The sequence below is a fragment of the Gopherus flavomarginatus genome, chromosome 6, assembly GCF_025201925.1.
Source record: "Gopherus flavomarginatus isolate rGopFla2 chromosome 6, rGopFla2.mat.asm, whole genome shotgun sequence".
Lineage (NCBI taxonomy): Eukaryota > Metazoa > Chordata > Testudines > Testudinidae > Gopherus > Gopherus flavomarginatus.
In genome coordinates this window covers 126,341,841-126,366,329 of record NC_066622.1, presented here as the reverse complement: position 1 = coordinate 126,366,329, position 24,489 = coordinate 126,341,841, and the positions used below count along the sequence as shown (strand labels likewise).

At 38.7% G+C, this 24,489-nt stretch overlaps 1 protein-coding gene across 3 annotated transcripts in view; it reads left to right on the top strand.

Annotated features, from left to right (window-relative positions):
• The window catches only part of ATRNL1 (attractin like 1), a 1,010,697-nt gene extending 1,001,522 nt beyond the window's left edge, over nt 1–9,175 (top strand). For 2 of the 3 annotated variants that reach the window (XM_050958929.1, XM_050958927.1), the window contains one exon: nt 5,436–9,175. In XM_050958929.1, coding sequence (XP_050814886.1) covers nt 5,436–5,560 — 125 coding nt within the window. In that variant the 3' untranslated portion in view covers nt 5,561–9,175. The remainder of the gene's footprint in view (nt 1–5,435) is intronic. The other variant, XM_050958928.1, reaches the window with a different exon arrangement.
• Nucleotides 9,176–24,489: the final 15,314 nt, after the last annotated feature.

The window sequence follows — 24,489 nt, the reverse complement described above, 5'->3', positions numbered from 1 at the left end:
CGGCTCTGAGAGTGATCTTTCTGTCTCCTGGCTTTCTAATCTTCTGTTTCCAAGTTGTAAGTACAAAGATCATAAGACAATAGGTTTATATTGTGGTTTTTTTTGTATTTACATGTGTGTAGTTGCTGGAGTGTTTTGAATTGTATTCTTTTTGAATAAGGCTGTTTATTCATTTTTCTTTTAAGCAATTGACCCTGTATTTGTCACCTTAATACAGAGAGACCATTTTTATGTATTTTTTCTTTCTTTTTATATAAAGCTTTCTTTTTAAGAGCTGTTGGAGTTTTTCTTTAGTGGGGACTCCAGGGAATTGAGTCTGCAGCTCACCAGGGAATTGGCGGGAGGAAGAAGTCAGGGGGAAAATCTCTTTGTGTTAGATTTACTAAGCCTGACTTTGCATACCCTCTGGGTGAGGGGGGAAGTACTTGTGTTTCCAGGACTGGAAACAGGGAGGGTGGAGTCCCTCTGTTTAGATTCACGGAGCTTGCTTCTGTATATCTCTCCAGGAACCCAGGGAGGGAACACCTGGAGGGGAGGAGGGGGAAGGGGAATGGTTTATTCCCCTTTGTTGTGAGACTCAAGGCATCTGAATCTGGGGGTCCCCCAGGGAAGGTTTTGGGGAGACCACAGTGAGCCAGGCACTGTATAAATCCCTGGCTGGTTGTAGCTTTACCAGGTCCAAGCTGGTAACTAAGCTTGGAGGGTTTCATGCTAACAGCCATATTTTGGACGCTAAGGTCCAAATCTGGGAAAAATGTTATGACAACCCATATTTGATGGGGACCACATCCTGAAAGAAATCTTTCATGAACCCCCTCTTCTGGCCTTCAAACATCAGCCTCGCCAAGCTCATCATCAGAAGCAAGCTTTCGGCAGACCAGGACTGACCAACTCAAAGCAGCACCATACCCTGTCATAACAACAGATGCAAAATCTGTGACATATTTCCACTTACGATGATCAACACCCCACACAACAAACCTTTCAATAACCACGGGTCCTACACATTCCTATCACAACACATGGTATACCTCATCCAGTGTATCAAATGCCCCAACAACAACTATGTGGATGACACCAAACAATTGCTATGCTGTTGAATGAACTCACTGAGAAAAATAAAAGACAAAGACACTCTATCACCTAGGGGCAAATACTTTTCACAAAATGATCGATCCATATCTGACCTATCAATCCTTGTCCTCATGGGAAACCTGGCCAACCTCTTCAAAAGACCAGGCTGGGAGCTTAAATTCATTGATCTGCTGGACACTAAAATTATGGACCCAACAGCGACACAAAATCTGTAACTCATTAACCCGCCTTTGTACTATGACTGAAGAAGTGTTTGTTGCTCACTTCATCTTGAATTGTCTCTGGCAATATGCGTTTGCTTATGTTTAACAAACTGTTCCACCTTGAAACTCTGATTACCTTTCCCAGACCTGAAGAAGAGCTCTGTGTAGCTCAAAAACTTCACCAATAGAAGTTGAATTAATAAAGATGCTCCTTCACTAACCTTGTCTCTCTCCTATCCTAGGACCAATAGGGCTACAATAGCACTGCAAACTGTTTCTTACTCTGAAAGATAGTGTAATCTCATATCAGTTCGTATGTAGCTGTATGCACTCAGGCAAAACATTTAAACATCCCAGCATGGGTATTTCCATTTAAATCTGATTACAGTGAAATAAAACTATAGCTATTAAAGGCTTAGGAGAACTAGAAATACAAGCAGTAAAAAAAGACAGTCAGTAAATGAGGTAGTAAAACATTTGAGCAGGGCAAACAGTTTATAGTGCTCAGCCTTCCTGTAGCAGACTGTTCTATTCACTACAGACCCATGCACTGTTCCCTGAACTGCACTTAAACCTGCAATTAACCTTTCACGCCTAATGAAGCTGTTTTGCTGGAAAATTAAAATATATAGTACTGCTTGCTTTTACAGAGACTGGGAGGAGAGCATCTCAAAATGAATGACTTTTCAGAGGCTTTTGTTGAAAAGCAAAAGGAAAGTGCTGTGTTTGTATACAAATTGGGAGTGCACTTTGCAAGGCAATCTCATTTGATGTGCTGTGTTTTATTCCTGTACTTATTAATTGTTTTGCATAATTGTTAAAACAACAACAGCATACCCACACACCAGTAATTTTATGATTAGGCAGTTACTGCTTGACAATCAACTATTACCATTTAACTTCCATTAGGAAAGATTATGTTTCTAAAAAAAGATAACCAAGTTCATATTGCTTTCTCTCATATTTTTCTCATTGTGAATGCATTTGTCTTTAAAGACCTATATACTTTACAGTGACATATTTGGCTGAGCTCCCTTTTAAATTACCATATCTTTCCATGCATATCTGTAAAACAAGTTAGATTGTTTTTTCCAACAAGGATTATGAAAATAACTTGACCTAGTTCTATGCAGCTTAAAAATAGATCTAGTTCTGTGACTGGACTTGAATTTCCAGACCTCAGACCATTAGCAGTTTTTCTCTGTGCGTGGATGCTCTTTACTGATGCCCTACCCACGATAAGAAGAAACGAGATAATATTGTGGTTTGGCAAATATTAAGGCTATGTCAGAAAATGTATGTCGCTCAGGGGTGTGAAAAAAACACCCCACAGAGCAACATAAGTTTTGTCGGCATCAGTGGTAGTGTGCACAGCGCTACATCAGCGGGAGAGCTTCTCCCACCTCCATAGCTACTGCCGTTCATTGGGGGTGGTTTAATCATGTCATCGGAAGAGCTACATAAGAGATCTTACAGCGATGCAGCTGCCTCAGTCCAGCTTTCCCTCTGTAAGGTCTCTAGTTTAGACATAGCCTAATATGTAAAGAACATGGGTAAACTAAACTGGCTGTGAAAATGGAGGTGGCAGATGTTGAGCATCATAGGATTTACATTTCCAGCTTTAATCATCTTCGTTTTTTGACATTTTAGGAACAAAAGCCTAGAAAATAAAGGTAAAGTTTACAATAAATATTTAAACTCCAGCATTTTTATCAAACATTCAGTTGTATTTTGATGTAAATTCTGCTTGCCTGCAGCGTCTGTGCATCATCTTGACTTAGTAAATGAAATTCCTTTAGACCGCCAGTCTGAAATAATGAATTGTTCCCCTAGTTAATTGTATTGCTTTGATAACAAGGAACTGTGCTGGGCCTAGAGAACACAATAAGTAAATTTCATCAGATGATTTGTGTGACGTTTTGAAAAATGATCTTCTGGAGTGACCTGATTTTAATGAAACTCTAACAGCATGCCAGCATGCCCCAGTATGAAGCATTAGATTTGAAGGAAACAGTGTTTCCTGTATGTTAGTTATGCAGAGTGGGGTGAGCAGCATGCAATCAAGCATACTAAAATCACATAAGAATAATTGGAAGAAGTGTTTTCTTCCTAATATACAATCCATTTAACATACTTGCTAAGCCTAGCTGTTAAAAACAGAGTAACATATAGGGAAGCATAAAAAATGTCACTTAGATTTTATCCCCAGCTTTAGTAACACCAGATACACTAATGTTTTAAAGGTGCCTCAAAGGTATCTTATAATTTCATATATCAGTGTCCAATTTTAGGGATCACTAACTAATGCCAGGAAATATGTGTATGTGAGAAAAATTACTTAATTAATCTTGGCCCTTGCATATCCTGAAACATAAAAACGGTAATAGCACTTAACACTTCTACAGAATATAGCAATTTGCATTTTCAGAGTTGTATGCACGTTAACTAATTATATCTTGCAACATCCTTGTGAGATAGGCAAGATATTATTACAGTTTTGGGTTAGCACAGAATTTCCAGTATATTGGCAACCTGAACCGCTTGGTTTCTTTCTGGCAATGTATTTGGTGTAAGTAAAGCAGGCTTTAGAGTCATAAAGAAACACTGAAAATTATACCTTTTCACTTATAATCAGCTAGGTGATTCAATGAGATAATGGTTGAGGAATTACACTTAAAAATGGATTTTGTGATAGATAAAACTCAGTCCATGTAAAAACAATAATACACATTATTTGTTACAAATACTGGAAGCTATTTTGAAAGGTCCTAGAGTGGATTAGCAGTGGCAATATCTGCAACTAAGGTGCATTGAGTGAGCTTCAAGGAGAAGCTTGTACTGTGTTTGTCCACACTATTATAATTAGTTATGGTTATATTGGTCCCTGAATGTTGTGAAATCAAGAATCAGTTACTCCATCAGAGTTTGAAAAATAAAACAATGTGTTTTTGTGACCTGTTGCTGCTAATATTTTACATAAACTATTACCATCGTGTTTTACTATCTCTTAACAAGCCATCTATAATTTCTCTGATTTTGTGTCTCCTGTGATAAGACCTCTGATATACCAAGATCAAATCATTTTTCATTCTCATCCTTATTTTTAATTCCCTAAAGCCATTAACAATTTCACACCACTGTCCCAGCGAATTAGACAAGTTTATAAAGAAAGTACATGTTTTGTACTAAAAATGTCTATTTTGCTGAGGCTGTGTTTAATGGTTTCCTTAAAGCTGGTCTCCTTCTTTGATTAAAGCTATTTGGACTAAAAACGTCCTTTGATTACAATTCTAGTGAAATATTGTAAAACAACTAGTTTACTTCTTCATTCTACTATGTCATCACGTCTGTGTCCCTTTAAAATATTAGGCTAATTCTGTTTTTATGCAGATGAACTCCAGTATTAAAGTTACTTGCTGCGTAAAAGGTTTGTAGATGCTTACAAGTTGTCTATCACTTTCTCTTGCACTTGGTTTTCCACAATCCATGTAGCTTTTACTTTAGTACATATATTAGGAAGTTGCAGACGCGAAGTATGGACAGACCGCAAGCCGCTACCAATATGTTTCTTTGATAAACGAGTGTTGCAGGGTTCCACACAATATAACTGAGAACAGAATTTGGCCTGGAGGCTTTACTTGGTTTCTACCATGCTCACACTGTTTGCAAAAAATTACAAGTTTCTTTTTGTTGTTGTCATTTATGTTACAATAGCACCTAAAATCCAGCTGATCGCAGGGCCCCACTGTGCTAGGCACTGTGGAAACACACAGTAAAAGACAGTCCTTATCACAAAGAACTTCTGTCTACATAAACAAGACAAACAAAGAAAACAGAGGCATAGAGTGGTGAAGTGACTTGACCAAAGTCACAGTGAAAGTCAGTGGCAGAGAAAAGATGGAACTGAGGCCTTCTCATTTCCAACTACCACACCACACTACCTTTCACCCCTCTTGTTCCCAATTACAATAAAAACATATTAGATAATAGGAAAATGTTTGTTAGCTTCCCATCTCACTTTGACATAGCTGATGACTTGCTGGAAAAGTACAAAAGACTGGACATGAAAGGAACAAACACAATGCTGTGGAAGTCTAGCCACTGGGAACTAAATTGTTTTGTTTTTTTTTCTTACAGGTCTTGCAATCGCAAGTGCATTGATAGACATTTCCCAACAGAAGCCTGCAGACTGTAAAGATAAGAGTTCAGGGGTCAGAAATCGAAAGCATCATCTTTCAACACGTCAAGGAACTTGTGTGTGAGGTCCAGAAAATGCACTTGTACATTCTGTAATGTTTTCCTTTTAAATGGCTTCCATTGAAAGCTATACTACAGCCTCAGTTTTTCTGGAGGCAAACCTATGGATTATGATGACGAAGATGATGATGATAAGTAATGCGTTCTGTTATATTCACACTTGCAGCCTGCTATTCCCCACAGCAGAACAATCTTATGGCAAATATGTCTATTTGATGAGTTTATTTAGAAATAAACGAAATACTTGTCTCAATGCTGAGTATATATTGGGGCGGGGTGGGCATTGAGTACATCTAGGAAAGACTACACATTGTTTTGTAATGTAGAAGGAAATTGTATAATTGAAAACTAAACTATTCACAGGACACTAAAAGACATTTTTATAGAGCTTAATGTAATGGTGAGAATTGTACGGTTTTCTTCTCTTAATCGGCGTTAAAATGCCCTTACAGAAAGCAGGAACTGAAGATGTTGATGTGGATTTAAGGGTTATTTTATCATTGCCCAAATCTGAAGGTAGATTTTGAATTAAGCCGTATGTAGGTGTAGCCAAGCAAAACAGCAAATATATATTTTGATGATCATATCATATTAAAAACCTGATTAAAGCATATCATGTTTTTTACCTTCTGAAAGGCCCTGACATACAATCTGGGCTCCAACAGGATGATGGGTGGATTTCAGTATTTCACTTCATAAGAAGTTCATTAGAATTCTGACCGACATGTATTGTAAAGAGTATATGTTGGTCTTCCATACCAACTAATTATCAGAGCTGATTGAGCATGGAAAATTCTATCCTTTCTGAAAGCTCTCTCCAAGATTTCAAGCCTAAGGAGAGTTTAACTTGCTGTTACTTTGCAGTAGTATACCTGCTTCTGCTTCAATACTGTAATATTCTAAAATGACTGTAAATCATTGTCCTCACCTCCCAGCAAAAAGGTTGCACCTCAAATAGCTCATTGACCCATCCATAATAATAATAAATAATAAACTATGATCTTCCCCTGACCTTCCTTTTCCAGCTGCAGAATTTCACTTTCATCCTATTTAAAGAAATATCCTGCATACAAAATTCATATAATAAACTTCCAAAAGCCAGCTTGATTCCAACAGTGGTTCTGATATCATCCATCCAATATGGGACCTCACCAAATCAATGCTCAACAACAACAAAAAAGCTAACAGAAAAGCATCCTCTCTAGTGGGCATTAGTCTAACAAGCTTTGAGGAACTTGTTCACCATTGTAAAAACTCCAATAAACACTTTCATATGGCCCGCCTCGCTGTATTTTCAGTTAGTTATAATTCTGAAATACAGCAAAAGAAAAAGAGACTGTTAAGGGGGGGAGGTAGCAGATGGGTCTTATTCTCATTTATGCATTAAACATTGATGATGGTTTATGTGAAACCAATAGTTTTGTTAGCTCTTGCTCAGAAGTGAAGTTTATCACCTCCACGGTTGCCAAGGTGCTAATGTAGGAGACAGCCACAGAGGTATAAATACCTCTTGTATATGATAGAGTTTTGGTAAATGTGAAAGATATAAAAAGATAATTGATGTTTACTACTATAGCTGTATTTTTCATTTTCTTTTTTATTTCAGGAAGGTGATGACATTTTACTGTTTGCAGTTGACTACATAGTTACTTGCATGCCATGGTGGTGCAGTAGCAGTAATAAAGCCCTGTTGTGAGTTGATAGTGTTTATTTTGTAATGCCATTTATACAGAAAACTATTCCACTTAATTTGGATGAGGACTGAATGTAAAAATTAAATAAATATTAAATACAATGGTTGTACAGGATTATTAGGTTGCATCTTACCATGACTGCTTTATTGTTTTGACAAATTGTGCATTTATGAATTATGCTATAATTATTCCTTAGCGGGCATGATTGTTTCAGTATTTTCCTATCTTAAAATATGACTGATTCTTAAGCTGAAATAATGCCATTATGATATTGTGTTTTTATTGACTATGCTGACCTCACTCCCTTATTTCTTAAAACCTAAGATTCATTTTGAAAGATTCTTTTGTGAATTTTCAGTCAATGCTACTTAAAACCTGGAAAAAAGAATCTTCTGAAAATAGTTCCTTCTGTCAGTTTTAATGCAGAACTGCTTGAGGGAAAATAAGCCAGTAGAACTGGTGTGCATGGTGAATTAGCCATTCAAAAAGAAAAGAAAAATAAACCACTTGTCTGGAATTTTTCCCTAATTCTGTAATATCTTTCTGTCGAAACATTACACATGAAAAATATACATTTCTTTGTGTGTACCTGAGACCCATGGTACACAGGGCATGTATTCTACAGAGCAATTTCTCTGACTGGAATCCCCAAGTGGGAATTGCATCTGCCTGTAATAACCTGGAGTCTGATGTTACTTGAAAAGTAAATTTAAGTTTGAATGGATTATAATGTTTATTGTAGCACTTGAGATGGGCAGATATTCATTAGGCATTTTATAAAGTTATCAGTTAAAAACATGTTGTTTTTATTGTTCAGGTAAAGTACCAGTGTCATGGGGTCATTCAACATGTTCATTATATTCAGAGTACTTTTTCTAACACTTCCATGATCATTGTTCTCCCAGGCTCCCTGCATACAAATTAGTAAAAGTAAATGCATTAAAGAGAAATATTAATGTAATGGTCGCCATTAAATGGAAGTTTGCAACAGGAATCAAACCACATTATCTGTGTAACTGTGGTTACTTTGTTTTAGGTCTGTGAAAATACTGATGTATCTCAGTGCCACACTGTGCCAGTTATTGGCAAATACTGACTCTTAATGGTGACCACTGTACACTGGGTGACAGATATTCTCATTTGCTTTATGCTCAAGAATGTTCAGTGCTCTGCTCCCAGAATATTTTTGAACTCTTGATCAAATTCAGAAAATGTTGAGTGACCCTTTGTAACTTTAGTGTGATTTATGTTGAACTAAGAATACAGGGCTAAAAACTGATCTGAATAGTGGCCCTGTGGTGAAATTCTGACCATCAGGATTCGATATCTGTATATATTTTCTTAGCAAACCAGTCATTGATACTTCTAGGGGGAAATTCACAGCTATAAATTACTGTTCAAAGCAAAGTAACAGATATATCGGATACTGTAGCATGGGTGAACCAATCTCTCCATTTCTCGTGTGTGTGTGTACCCTCTCATGAAGCTACTTGAATATAGTCTGTGTAAATAAGTTACACTTCAGAATGCAATGAGTTCGAGTAATTATATTTCTTTGTAAGAGACAGATGTATATCTTTAACTGGGCAAGTTCAGATTTAGATCTGACTGCATTTTTTTTCACAGTGGGGCCCTCTATTTATATAGTAGAACCAAAAATGTAGAACATTGGAAAAGTTTGGATCTTGATATATAGAGTCTGATGTATAAAATCAGCAGCAATGATTAATGTTCCAAACAATTTACACTGTAGGTCTGGAATCCTGAGAGTAAGAATTTTGGGATCACTTTAACAATGGTTCAATTTTTAGGCCTAATAACTTTGACAGTGTTCATCTAGATTATACAGTCAGTACGTACTTAATTTGATTACCAGTTGTTGTTTTTTTAAAACCACCTGAAGGGTTTCTGAACAATAAAGGTAAAGTCTCTGTTAAAAATATTACGCTCTCTCTCATTTTTCATGCGAGCCATCTTATCAAGATTGTATGGCATTTATATAGGAAATCATCATGAAGACAAATCTCAAATGGACGAAGCGTCCTTGCAGGTCAAGCACCACCTGGCTCAATCTCTGGCTTAGTCCCTATAATAATCTGACTGGATGTTCAGTTTCTATTCAGTCAGGTAAAAAATAAATGGACCTTAACTTTTCAGCCTCGAGGATGCAGCATTTCCTCATGTGAAATACTGATGCTTGTGTCAGCTGATATCTGTAGGAGGACATCTAAGCCAGTAGATACTAAAGCTATTTTGAATACATCTGACAAATAAATATTGCTTATAGGAACAATAACCAGAACCCTCGATAAAGCGTTTCCAACATCTCATATTAATTAATATTTTTTCATTTGTTTTCCATAGACCTGATTCTGCCATCTTTGCTCACAGCGATCATGTGTTCAGCTGCGTACAGCTATTTTGTGACCTCTTCTGTGCCAATATAATGGCTCATCGAGAGCTGTTGCAAGCTGGAGCAATTTGGAACAGGCCAGTATTCGGGAGTTGCAAAGTGGACCTCTCACCCATACCCAGAGTAAGAAGAGGACAATGGTGAATCTGGTCCCTTGTGTTTCAATTTGGGCATCCAAAACCCGAGGCTAATTCTGAAAATGTGTGCCCTAGACTTTGTATGTGTCAGATTCTCTATCAGTCAAGTAGTGATTTAAACAAACAAAAGCAACTCAAAAAGGGTATTTTGAGGCTTAGTTTGTTAATGTCTGCAAAACATTGATGCTTTAATGGATGGCATTACGCAATTGCAAAGTATTACTATTTTCAGTGCAAGTTGGCAGCAGGAGATTTGCTTTCTGGAGAGATCAGCTTGTTTGATTTAGAGTTACTGTTTAAAAGTGAAGGCCAGTTGGAAGGATACCATTAACAGCACTTGTTCAGCCTAAAATATTTTTATTTCAGCCACAAAATAAGCTTCCTGTAGTGTAAATAAAATTTAAAGCAATGAACAGTAGGATATTCTACTTCTCATGCTTCCTCACTGAAGAGTATATGGAGCATCATAGACTCATAGACTCAGCCTCTAGGACTGGAAGGGACCTCGAGAGGTCATCGAGTCCAGTCCCCTATAATGGCAGGACCAAATACTGTCTAGACCATCCCTGATAGACATTTATCAAACCTACTCTTAAATATCTCCAGAGATGGAGATTCCACAACCTCCCTAGGCAATTTATTCCAGTGTTTAACTACCCTGACAGTTAGGAACTTTTTCCTAATGTCCAACCTAAATCTCCCTTGCTGCAGTTTAAGCCCATTGCTTCTTGTTCTATCATTAGAGGCTAAGGTGAACAAGTTTTCTCCCTCCTCCTGATGACACCCTTTTAGATACCTGAAAACTGCTATCATGTCCCCTCTCAGTCTTCTCTTTTCCAGACTAAATAAACCCAATTCTTTCAGCCTTTCTTCATAGGTTATGTTCTCAAGACCTTTAATCGTTCTTGTTGCTCTTCTCTGGACTCTCTCCAATTTCTCCACATCTTTCTTGAAATGCGGTGCCCAGAACTGGACACAATACTCCACTTGAGGCCTAACCAGCGCAGAATAGAGCAGAAGAATGACTTCTCGTGTCTTGTTTACAACACACCTGTTAATGGATCCCAGAATCACGTTTGCTTTTTTTGCAACAGTATCACACTGTTGACTCATATTTAGCTTGTGGTCCACTATGACCCCTAGATCTCTTTCTGCCATACTCCTTCCTAGACAGTCTCTTCCCATTCTGTATGTGTGAAACTGATTGTTCCTTCCTAAGTGGAGCACTTTGCATTTGTCTTTATTGAGCTTCATCCGGTTTACCTCAGACCATTTCTCCAATTTGGCCAGATAATTTTGAATTTTGACCCTGTCCTCCAAAGCAGTTGTAATCCCTCCCTGTTTGGTATCATCTGCAAACTTAATAAGCGTACTTTCTATGCCAACATCTAAGTCATTGATGAAGATATTGAACAGATCCGGTCCCAAAACAGACCCCTGCGGAACCCCACTTGTTATACCTTTCCAGCAGGATTGGGAGCCATTAATAACTACTCTCTGAGTATCGTTATCCAGCCAGCTATGCACCCACCTTATAGTAGCCCCATCTAAATTGTATTTGCCTAGTTTATCAATAAGGATATCATGCGAGACCGTATCAAATGCCTTACTAAAGTCAAAGTATACCACATCCACCGCTTCTCCCTTATCCACAAGACTCGTTATCCTATCAAAGAAAGCTATCAGATTGGTTTGACGTGATTTGTTCTTTACAAATCCATGCTGGCTATTCCCTATCACCTTACCACCTTCCAATGTTTGCAGAGATTTCTTTAATTACTTGCTCCATTATCTTCCCTGGCACAGAAGTTAAACTAACTGGTCTGTAGTTTCCTGGGTTGTTTTTATTTCCCTTTTTATAGATGGGCACTATATTTGCCCTTTTCCAGTCTTCTGGAATCTCTCCCGTCTCCCATGACTTTCCAAAGATAATAGCTAGAGGCTCAGATACCTCCTCTATTAACTCCTTGAGTATTCTAGGATGCATTTCATCAGGTCCTGGTGACTTGCAGGCATCTAACTTTTCTAAGTGATTTTTAACTTGCTCTTTTTTTATTTTATCTTCTAAACCTACCCTCTTCCCATAAGCATTCACTATGTTAGACATTCCTTCAGACTTCTCAGTGAAGACCGAAACAAAGAAGTCATTAAGCATCTCTGCCATTTCCAAGTTTCCTGTTACTGTTTCTCCCTCCTCACTGAGCAGTGGGCCTACCCTGTCCTTGGTCTTCCTCTTGCTTCTAATGTATTGATAAAAAGTCTTCTTGTTTCCCTTTATTCCCATAGCTAGTTTGAGTTCATTTTGTGCCTTTGCCTTTCTAATCTTGCCCCTGCATTCCTGTGTTGTTTGCCTATATTCATCCTTTGTAATCTGACCTAGTTTCCATTTTTTATATGACTCCCAATCATATTAATGTGAAGGCCACCTCACATGATTCGGGATTCAGAAACCTGCTGTCCACTGTTTATTTATACACTGTGTACGTGCTCAGAAATTTACATATGCCTTTTTTTATTTAGACGTGCGAGTTTGGATTGATAGATTCTTGGGGTTTTGTACTGCTGCCCATCACTATAATATTTGAGTGCTTTCCATATAAAATAGCGATGTCCCGAGTAGACTTCATGGAGTCTTTGACTGTTCTCCCCTTTAGTGGTATAAAAACTGTGGTTGCAGTAGGCTGATTTCATTGTTTTGGATTGCGGTTGTGTACAGGGCAGTGCTGTGATCTTTCCTAGCAAGCTGCTGGTGCAGTGAGGAGTTTTTAGACACTCATGCTGCCTGATCATTCAAGCTTCTTGATGTGTCAAGCAGGATCCCAAGGCTTTGCATCACTTTGTTGAAGGGGGAGCTACATGCCTTCAGTGTAAGTGGAGAACTGTACCCCTGATAGTTCTTCCAAGGATTTCACCCAATTAGCATAATTTCAGTCTTGCCTGGGTTCAGTTTGAGCTATCTGCTCTTCACCCAAGAGTTGATCTCTTGTAGGTATTCTGATATCTTATTAATGGTGATGGTTGATTCTGTGGTGAACGAGATAGAGAGTTGAGTGTCATCAGCATATAGTTGAAACCTGAGCCTACGGCATCTTACTATCTCTCCAAGAGGTCTCATGCAGATATCGAAGAGAAAGGGAGACAATATGTATCCCCACAGAACCCCACCAATAAGGACCTTCAGAGAAGAGGAACACCCTTGTCTCTCTCTGGGTTGTTCTGGAGAGGAATGATTGGAGCCACTCTAGTGCTGTGTCATCAACTTATTATAATAGATTTCAGAGTGGTAGCTGTGTTAGTCAGTATCAGCAAAAACGAGGAGTCCTTGTGGCACCTAAGAGACTAACAAATTTATTTGGGCATTAGCTTTCGTGGGCTAGAACCCACTTCATCAGATGCATTCAGTGGAAAATACAGGAGCAGGTATAAATACATGAAAGGATGGGAGTTGCCTTACCAAGAGGTCAGTCTGACAAGACAATTCATTTAACAGCGGGATACCAAGGGAAGAAAAATAACTTTTGAAGTGGTAATGAGAGTGGCCCATTTCAGACAGTTGACAAGAAGGTGTGAGTAACAGCAGGGGAAAATTAGTATTGAGGAAATTAGGTTTAGGTTTTGTAATGACCCAGCCACTCCCAGTCTTTATTCAGGCCTAATCTGATGGTGTCCTGTTTGAAAATTAATTCCAGGTTTTCAGTTTCATGTTGGAGTCTGTTCTTTTTATTGAAGAATTGCCACTTTTAGGTCTGTTATTGAGTGACCAGAGAGATTGAAATGTTCTCCTACTGGTTTTTGAATGTTATGATTCCTGATGTCAGATTTGTGTCCATTTATTCTTTTGCATAGAGACTTCCCAGTTTGGCCAATGTACATGACAGAGTGGCACTGCTGGCATATATCACACTGGTAGATGTGCCGGTGAATGAGCTCCTGATGGTGTGGCTGATGTGGTTAGGTCCTGTGATGGTGTCTCTTGAATAGATATGTGGATAGAATTGCCACTGGGGTTTGTTGCAGGGTTTGGTTCCTGGGTGGTGTGTTTGTTGTGTGGTATGTAGTTGCTGCTGAGTATTTGCTTCAGGTCGGGGGAGGGGGTCGCTGTCTGTAAGAGAGGACTGGTCTGTCTCCCAAGGTCTATGAGAGTAAGGGATAGTCCTTCAGGATAGGTTGTAGATCCTTGATGATGTGCTAGAGAGGTTTTAACTGGGGGCTGTAGGTGACAGCTAGTGGCATTCTGTTACTTTCTTTGTTGGGCCTGTGTTGTAGTAGGTTATTCTGGGTACCCTTCTGGCTCTGTCAGTCTGTTTCTTCACTTCACCAGGTGGGTATTATAGTTTTAAGAACGCTTGATAGAGATTCTGTAGGTGTTTGTCTCTGTTTGAGGGATCAGAGCAAATGCAGTTGTATTTTAGAGCTTGGCTGTAGACAACGGATCGTGTGATGTGGTCTGGATGAAAGCTGGAGTCATATAGGTAAGTGTAGTGGTTAGTAGGTTTCTGGTATAGGGTGGTGTTTATGTGACGATCGTGTATTAGCATTGTAGTGTCCAGGAAGTGGACCTCTTGTGTGGACTGGTCTAGGCTGAGGTTGATGATGGGGTGGAAATTGTTGAAATCTTGGTTGAATTCCTCAAGGGCCTCCTTCCTACAACCTATCCTGAAGGTCTTGAAAGTATAGAGCATACAACTTGGAGAGAAGGGAGTATGTTAAAGCTTTGAGTACAATCTTGTACTCAAGAAATAAATGAGCAATTATTATACAAGATTGCATGCATCAAAGATTTTAATATAATCAGCATTATTATTGTATCATTCTGCTTATATAGCCCTCAGCACTATAATATCTGAGTACCTCATAATCATTAGTTAAGTGTGGGGGTATAAGAAAGATATGAAAAACATATACATAAATGAATTATAAGGGTATAACTATATCATCGGGTTTAGGTAAACAAATAATATTGTGTGTGTATAATGCTTTGCAAACTAATAAGGGGATGGGGCTCCACCCAGAGGAATTACAAATTTTATGTAAGCTTTAAAACACCAAAGGGATAAAAATAAACAAAGGGAATGGGAAGGAGTATTGCATTTTTGAAAACATTAACAAAAATATACAGTTTAACTCAAGTTCTACAGAAAACATTAGAGATGTACAAACCCATAAAGACATTTTGAAGACCTCATAAACTTGGTAATTTTGCAGGTGTGTTAGCCTTCAATGGCCTACTTAACCCTGGCCACAAACTTGAATGTATTAAATTTAAATAACTATATGAAGAGAACTAACAAGATGCTTAGATAACAAGAAGCACATATAATCTTTCACTTTGGTAACTCCAGCTAGGCATTAGTGATTCAGACTTCTTAAAAATAAAGTCTTGCATTATCAAATGTAATGACTATTTCTGTCAGTAGTCTTCTTGACTTTAGTTGAGACTACTCAGTTGAGGTTTAGTTTTAAATACCTGCAGAATAGGGCATAAACATATAGTAGGTTGTGGGGTGGTTATATTTTTAAAAAGCCTCAGTCATCATGAGTTACAGAAGCATAGTTGAATTTGACAGTTTCCATTACTGAAAAAAAATCTTCAACTATGCCCAGTAAAGTTCGCATTGCCCATTTGAACCATTAAACCTCTACAATACAAAGGATCAGAGCGTAAGCTACTATAAATTAGTGAATCCCCACAGCAACTGAGGATCTTGCCCAAAGTCTTCCCTGAAGCATTTTCTGTGAATTAGCCATTTTTTTTCTGTAATGCCTTTCATTCAATTCATTTAGCTGTCTTTGCTTTTTACGCGCACACACAGAGATCCTACAAAGGTTCTGTAGGCCAAACATTCATCAGCATCAAAGGGAGTTATAGGTGGCCAATACCTGAAGGATTGGGCCCAATGTGAATATAGTATCAATTACAGATACAAACACATATATACTTGATATTTGAATTTTGATCAAGTTTTTACATTTTTGCCATGTAAAGGAGCAGGTTAAAAATAAATATAGCAAAAAAAAAATTCAATACATCAGAAGCAAGAAGCCTGCTAAACAACCAGTGGGACCACTCAATGATCAAGATGCTAAAGGAGCACTCCAGGGCGATAAAGCTATTGCAGAGAAACTAAATGAATTATTTGCATTGGTCTTCACGATTGAGGATGTGAGGGAGATTCCCAAACCTGAGCCATTCTTTTTAGGTGACAAATCTGAGGAACTCTCCCAGATTGAGGTGTCATTAGAGGAGGTTTTGGAACAAATTGGTAAACTAAACAGTAATAAATCACTAGGACCAGATGGTATTCACCCAAGAGTTCTGAAGGAACTCAAATGTGAAATTGCAGGACTACTAACTAGTCTGTAACCTATCATTTAAATCATCTTCTGTACCAAATGCCTGGAGGATAGCTAATGTGATGCCAATTTTTAAAAAGGGCTCCTGCAGTGATCCCAGCAATTACAGTCAGGTAAACCTGACTTCAGTACCAGGCAAACTGATTGAAACTATAGTAAAGAACACACATATGAACATAATTTGTTGGGAAGTGTCAACATGGTTTTAGTAAAGGGAAATCATGCCTCACCAATCTATTAGAATTCTTTGAGGGGGTCAACAAGCATGTGGACAAGGGGGATCCAGTGGATATAGTGTACTTAGATTTTTAGAAAGCTTTTGACAAAATCCTTCACCAAAGGCTCTTAAGCAAAGTATGCAGTCATGGGATAAGAGGGAAGGTCCTCTCATAGATTGGTAACTGATTAAAAGATAGGAAACAAAGGGTAGGAATAAATGGTCAGTTTTCAGAATGGAGAGAGGTAAGTAGTGGTGTCCCCCAGGGGTCTGTACTGGGACCAGTCCTATTCAGCATATTCATAAATGATCTGGAAAAAGGAGTAAACAGTGAGGTGGCAAAATTTGCAGATGATACAAAACTACTCAAGATAGTTAAGTCCCAGGCAGAATGCAAAGAGCTACAAAAGGATCTCTCAAAACTGGGTGACTGGGCAACAAAAAGATAGATGAAATTTAATGTTAATAAATGCAAAGTAATGCACATTGGAAAACATAATCCCAACTATACACATAAAATGATGGGGGTCTAAATTAGCTGTTAATACTCAAGAAAGAAATCTAGGAGTCATTGTGGGTAGTTCTCTGAAAACATCTACTCAGTGTGCAGTGGCAGTCACAAAAGCAAACAATGTTGGGAATCATTAAGAAAGGGATCGATAATAAAACAGAAAATATCATATTGCCTCTATATAAATCAATGGTATGCCCACATCTTGAATACTGTGTGAACCCATCTCAAAAAAGATCTATTGGAACTGAAAAAGGTTCAGAAAAGAGCAACAAAATTTATTTGAGGTATGGAACAGCTTCTGTATGAGGAGAGATTAATAAGACTGGGACTTTTCAGCTTGGAATAGAGACAGCTAAGGGGGAATATGACTGAGGTCTATAAAATCATGGTTGCTGTGGAGAAAGTAAATAAGGAAGTGTTATTTTCTCCTCCTTATAACACAAGAACTAGGGGTCACTAAATGAAATTAATAGGCAGCAGGTTTAAAACAAACAAAAGGAAGTATTTCTTCAAACAACGCAGAGTCAACCCATGGAACTGTTTGCCAGAGGATGTTGTGAGGGCCATGTCATAACATTTTTCCCAGATCTGGACCTTAGCATCCAAAATATGGGTGTTAGCATGAAAACCTCCAAGCTTAGTTACCAGCTTGGACCTGGTAAAGCTGCCACCAGCCAGGGATTTACAGTGCCTGGCTCACTGTGGTCTCCCCAAAACCTTCCCTGGGGGACCCCCAGACTCAGATTCCTTGAGTCTCACAACAAAGGGAAATAAACCATTTCCCTTCCCCCCTCCGGGTGTTCCCTCCCTGGGTTCCTGTGAATCTAAACAGAGGGACTTCACCCTCCCTGTTTTCAGTCCTGGAAAACAGAAGTACCGAGAGCTAATCTCTCTTCCCCCCTCACCCAGAGGGTATGCAAAGTCAGGCTTAGTAAATCTAACACAGAGATTTTCCCCCTGACTTCTTCCTCCCACCAATTCCCTGGTGAGCTGCAGACTCAATTCCCTGGAGTCCCCACTAAAGAAAAACTCCAACAGGTCTTAAAAAGAAGGCTTTATATAAAAAAGAAAGAAAAGGACATAAAAATGGTCTCTCTGTATTAAGGTGACAAATACAGGGTCATTTGCTTAAAAGAAAAAAATGAATAAACAGCCTTATCCAAAATGAATACAATTTAACACATTCCAGCAACTATACACATGTAAATACAAAAGAAAACAATATAAACCTATGATTTTCCTATCTTTGTACTTACAACTTGGAAACAGAAGATTAGAAAGCTGGATATAGAAAAATCACTCTCATAGCCAAGAGGGTCAGACACAAGACAAAAAACAAAGAACTCACACCCAAAACTTCCCTCCACCCAGATTTGAAAAAGTCTTGTTTCCTGATTGGTCCTCTGGTCAGGTGTTTCAGGTTACTCCTTTCCAGGTGAAAGAGACATTAACCCTTAGCTATCTGTTTATGACAGGCCAATACTATAAAAGGGTTAAAAAACTAGATAAATTCATGGGGGTTAGGTCCACCAATGGCTATTAGCCAGGATGGGCAGGGATGGCTGGGAATGGGCGACCAGGGATGGATCACTTGATGATGACCTGTTCTGTTCATTCCCTCTGGGGTACCTGGCATTGGCACTGTTGAAAGACAGGATACTGGGCAAGATGGATCTTTGGTCTGACCCCAATATGGCCACTCTTAGGTTAATATTAATATTAAGATAATCTTACTAGTATGCATTATGTGGATGCTCTTAAAGGAAATGTATTTATTCCTTTTTTGCTATAGAGGTTTCTATACAGATGCACTGATCTGTAGAATCTGAGTCATAGACTGGGAAAAAACACTTTGAATAATTGTATATTAAAGAGTGTTCTACTGAGGAACATATCATGTTGTTTCCTATTTGTCTGTTTTGTGTTATATTTAAAACTGTAAAGTTGCTCTCTCTGTACATATGTATCTGACATTTTGTCAGATGCTTGCATAGGTGGAGTATTTTATGCAGAAGTATTTCAATTTTATTAATAAAGAACAGCTCACATTTTTTCAGTCAATATTGACATATGTAAAGCAAATTGAAAGCTATAATTAACACAAACTGAAACATTTATCTCTTCCAGCAGCCATTACCTTGCTATTTTTTTCTTTAGATAAACAATCTACAATGAGTTTACTGAGGCTTGCATTGATATCCCTCAACGGTATATGCAAGTCTACTTTTATTCCAGTAGACACAGAGAATGAGCTTATAGTGCACAGTGCGTGCAAACCCCTTTGAAACCTAAGATTATTTGTTCTCTGACTGTTCTAAAGGTAAGTAAGGAGCATTGCATGTTTCTCAATTAATAAGTCCTCATTCAACTGGGAATCTTTGATGCTAATTTGTTTTAATCAGGACAGAGACTACTAAAAAAAACTCAACAATTCAGTGAAGAGTAACTAGGAATTTTTAATAAAGTGGAGCAGATCTAAATGCTATGAGGGACACATCCATCATAAGTTTTCACTTCCTGTTCATTTTACTTTGTACTTTCAGGTCTTGTAAAACACTGTGTTAATCATCAAAAGAAAGTTTATTAAGATGAAGAACACACTGCATTTTTTGCCTCTAACTGAAGGGAAAGGCTGTGCAAGAAGTGGGTGGTTGCAACAGAGCTTTGCTATTGAAACAATAGTTACTATCCGTGTTTGGTTATTTATACACTAAAGTGATAGCTTTCATGTTTTATAGACCTACAGAGCAATACTCATCAATTTCTGTAATGTTAACACCTTAGAGAGTAATTGAGGAACGTGTTGTTTCTTATTGTTTTCTTTTTAATGTACATATTACTTCATAAATGTTTCAGTGCTCTGTGGTATACACATCCAGAAAAGAGAGACTATCTGGTCTTTCTGCATGTGTGATTGATGTTTCATATACCAATGGAGGTGCCATGTGAAATCTGTTTCTAAGTGTGAGAGTATGCATATATTTGACAAAATAATATTTCACATCTAAGTACATCTGTCTATAGTATTGAAGCAAAGGCACTTAATAATTCTATCCTTCCCTACTTATCAACCCTTGACTTATATCACATTGCACCTGTCTGTTCCACTTGCACATGGAGCCCGCTTCAACATGTAATATCTGTGTGAGTGGGATGGGAGGGGGGCATGGCCAGAGCACATTGCTCCAGCCAATCCCCAGCTAGAAGACAGTTCCTTGGGGACTATTGCCGGCTGAACTAAGGCTCAAATCTGCTCAGAACTAGCCAGACACTCAATAAGCCAAAAATAGCTCCCTCACAGCCCCCTTCTGAAAAAAAAAGCCTGCTAAAGTACAACAGCACCCCGCACACATGACAAGGAGTGGAGGACCTGGTGATCATTACCATTCTACATGTCATTCATCATTGACACGCTGGCCCCCCAATGGGCCCTTCTTCCCCCTCACCCACACAGATATCCTTGGTTCTCTGGCTCCCTGCACCTTGTGAAGAGAGAGGTGGCAACTCAAGTGTAGATGGTGGAAAACCAGGACTGATTCAGACAGGCTGAAACATAATGAATTCCTCAAAGCTTATGCTGAGACTGTATTATAGGCACAAAGAACCATCCTATCAGCCTCCACTGAGGCTGCCAAATCCCTCCCCAAGGAGCTAGCCAGGGTGGTAAATTGCTTCATCAATCCTGAATGCCTACAAGCTGCACCAAAGCTAAGCACCAAACGCTGCAAAGCACTATGAGAACCAACTTCATTAAAAAGATCACGCACATTCAGGAAGCCTTTTCAAACAGCATAGATCCACTCTGCCTTCACCCACCTGCATTCCTAGAGTTCAGTATATTTATTCATCAAGGAGTCCCAAGACATGTGAATCTGACCCATGCCCTTCCTGGCTTGTGAAATGAAGTCATGGACAACTGGTTTTACTCCTGACCAAAATAGCCAACAGCTCATTCAGAAAAGGAATCTTTCCTTCCTCCTTCAAATATGCAGTAGTTCAACCATGACTGAAGAAACCCACCCTAGATACATCAGTCCTAACCAATTATCACCCCAGTTTCAAATTTCCCATATCAAAGTTAGCAAAAGGCTCATCTTTCTGAGGCTAACATTCTGGAGCCAGCACAATCTGGATTCAGGCCAGGACACAAAACTGAAATTGCTTTAGCAGTTCTCATGGATGATCTACTCCTGTCAATGGATAGAGGACAGATATTCATTCTGATCCCTCTGGACCTCTCTGCAGCATTTGACATTGTTGACCATGAGAATACTGCTGGAGAGAAAGAGAGAGAGGTGGCAGGAGTCCAAAATAATGCACTAAAATGGTTTGAATCTTTCCTGGCAGGATGCACCCAAAGAGTAGTGATAAGAAACTGCACCTCCATCTATAGACCCTCACTTGTGGGGTTCCACAAGGATCAATTCTCTCTTTAGACCTTTTCAACATCTACATGCAACCACTAGGTGAACTAGTCAGATGACATGGTCTTAAGTGCCAGCAATATGCAGATGAGCCACGTCTCTAACTATCTTTCTCCACATATGACCATATCACTACCACCAATATGGCCAAGGGCTTGGATGAGATCAGCATATGGACAAAGAACAGTTGTCTGAAGCTGAACCTGAGTAAGTCAGACCTGATGCTGGTGAGAAGAGGAAAATATTTTGAGGCATTTGTCACCACAGTGAATTCTCCTTTGGTTGAAGGTCACATTCACAATTTGTCAATTCAGTCCATAGTCTAGGAGTAGTCTCAGATTCCTTGGTGACGCTGAGCTCCCACATTGCAATGGCTGTGAGTAATGCTGATGAGCAGATTCTGGCCCATCCTGGTGGACAAAGTCCTGGCCTCAGCTATTCATACCTTAGTTGCGTCTCAGCTGGACTACGGCAATGTGCTATACTGTGGGAAAGGGATAGCTTGGTGGTTTGAGCATTGGCCTGCTAAATCCAGGATTGTGAGTTCAGCCCTTGAGGGGGCCATTTAGGGACCTGAGGCAAAAATCTGGGGATTAGCCCTGCTTTAAGCAGGGGATTGGACTAGATGGCCTCCTGAGATTCCTTCCAACCCTGATAGTCTATGAAACCTTCAGCACTTAGGAAACTCCAACTAATACAAATATGGCAGCATGTCTCCTTGGGAACATGGGTGACTGTGAGTCCATCACAACTGTCCTCTGCTCTCTATGCTTGCTTCCTGTGGAATTTTGAATCAAGTCCAAGATCTCAGTCCTTGTCTTCAAAACACTCCATGGCCTGGGCCCAGCATACCTAAAAGACCATCTAAAGCTCTGGGACTTGGACCACAGTTGACAACTTTGCTCCTCTGGCACAATGGAACTCTCAATAATAAGAATAAAGCTCATCAGTGTGAGAGACAGAACCTTCTCCAGTTGTGATCCAAGACAGAGTAATGAAATCCCCCAGGAACTAAGGACCATCACAAACCTCACCACTTTCTGCTCCATTTTTTTCACCTTGCCCTCTCTAATATAAACACATGCCAACAGGCATATTTATTTAGCTTGAAAAAACCCTACCAAAATAAATCACTCCAGTGCACATGCTCCTTCCCTTAGGGAAAGGATGAGAGAACAAACCTCTAACAGATGTGCAGTCATGTTGCTTAAAGCACCACTGCAAGGTGCTCAGATACTACAGTGATGAGTGCAGTATAAACAGCTATATAGAACAGAATTCTTTGCTTCACTGAACAGAGAATCTAGGCTATGTTCATTCTGTAATAATGGAGTATAAATCAACTGGATAGTACTGCCAATAAACTTCCAGTTATATCACTTAAGGAAAAGCTTGATAGAATATTTTAACAGCAAGTGATCACTTTTCTATAGTATGTTTAAAGCATCCTATAGCGTTCTAAAACAGGTATCTAATTCTCTACTAAATTCTATTGGATTTTATGTTAATTTCTGTACATGCCCCTTGGTGTGTTCATTTCAATAGGACTTTTCCATAAGGGTTGGCTGCTTTGACTCTAAACCTGTCTGTGCACTGTGAAACATGGGTCAGATGTTTGAACTTACGTTAATTAAAATATGGACGTTTTTCCATCTTTGATGAGAACCCATCTCTTTTAGTCTTTAGGATGGCTCTGCCATGTGCAAAAAATGAGCTCTAATTATGCCCAGCTCAAGGCAATTCATGAAACCAAAATACTCTGCCAACCAGTGTGTTCTCAGTCTGCCTTGTTAGTTCACAAATTTGTGCATGTGTCTTTGCTACAGTCTCAAACCTGATAATGTCACATCATTGAGACAGGAAACTTCCTTTGATCTTATCTGAAGTGGTGCTTGCAATTTCAAGTTCTAGCTTGATGAGATCACATTGTCAGGCCTCCACATAACTGTGATCTTTCCTACTTTGCAATTGTATCTGTTTTGAACGCTCTTTACACTGTTCAGGCTAAAACATATGATAATACACTTTGTCAGATGCAGGACTAATGAAAGGATTGAGTTCATGTTTCCAGTTTTAGAAAATTCATTTCACGTCACTTCACTCAATCTCTCTTTTCTTACCTGTTCTGTTTCATCTCTTTAACTCTTCTTGCACTTATAAATGCTAGTACCAGAAAATTATTAATAAGGTAACAGGACCTCTCAGCCTATTGATAAAATCAGATGAGACTTATTACCTTTAAACTTGGACTAATTCCACTAAGTACAGAACTGTAAAGTGATTTACATACTAGAATTGTTAAATCATATAACATGCCTTGAGTTAAAATATTTAATATAGTACAAGTTTGTGTCCTTTCAGCTACACATAAATATCTATATTGTGATATTGATTATAGGAGAATTCATAATATTTAGAACCAGGAGAAACTCCATTTTAAAATATTTTTATATGTGATATTAATGTTTTTTCAGACATTCAAAGCGTGGGAAGTAAAGGGTTAAATTATGCTCTGTGCTGTGCTGATGCAACTCCTTTTAAGTAAACAGGATTTTCCCACTGCAACTGAAAGCAGAATATGGTCCATACTATTTAAATGATCTTATATTTGAACGTGTTGCTGCTTTTTTCATTTTTCCTTATAATCTGGAACTGTAGCTCAGAACACTAGCTTTTTCTCATCCATCAGGCATAAATTACACATATTGCATTCTCTTCTACAGAAAGAGGATCATTACACATGATAGCATAGACAAAAAAGGGGATATTAATGATGCATGACTTATTAAGGCTTCAGGAGATAGCAAATAAAAGAACAGTATGGTTAAGAAACAGACTTAGGTCCTCATTTTGCACTGGGATCCACCAGCACAGATTCATGCATTAGTGCAGCCCAAACACATTTTTGTCACTATTTTAAGGCTAACCTAGTAATATATTTATCTGACTGGATTAGGGCATGCAGTTCTTAGCAACACAAACAAGATGAAGCAGGTATTCCACTCATTTAACCCCCTGTATACCTTGAAAATATGAGGATATATTGTATGCCCATGGAAAACGGAACTTCCATGAGTTTAGGAAGAAAATAGAAGGCAATGGGACTCCATGGGAGCCTGAATTCTTAAATCCTATGGTGAGATTTGGGCCTCAAGCTGCAAGGTCAGAGAGTTGGGAACAC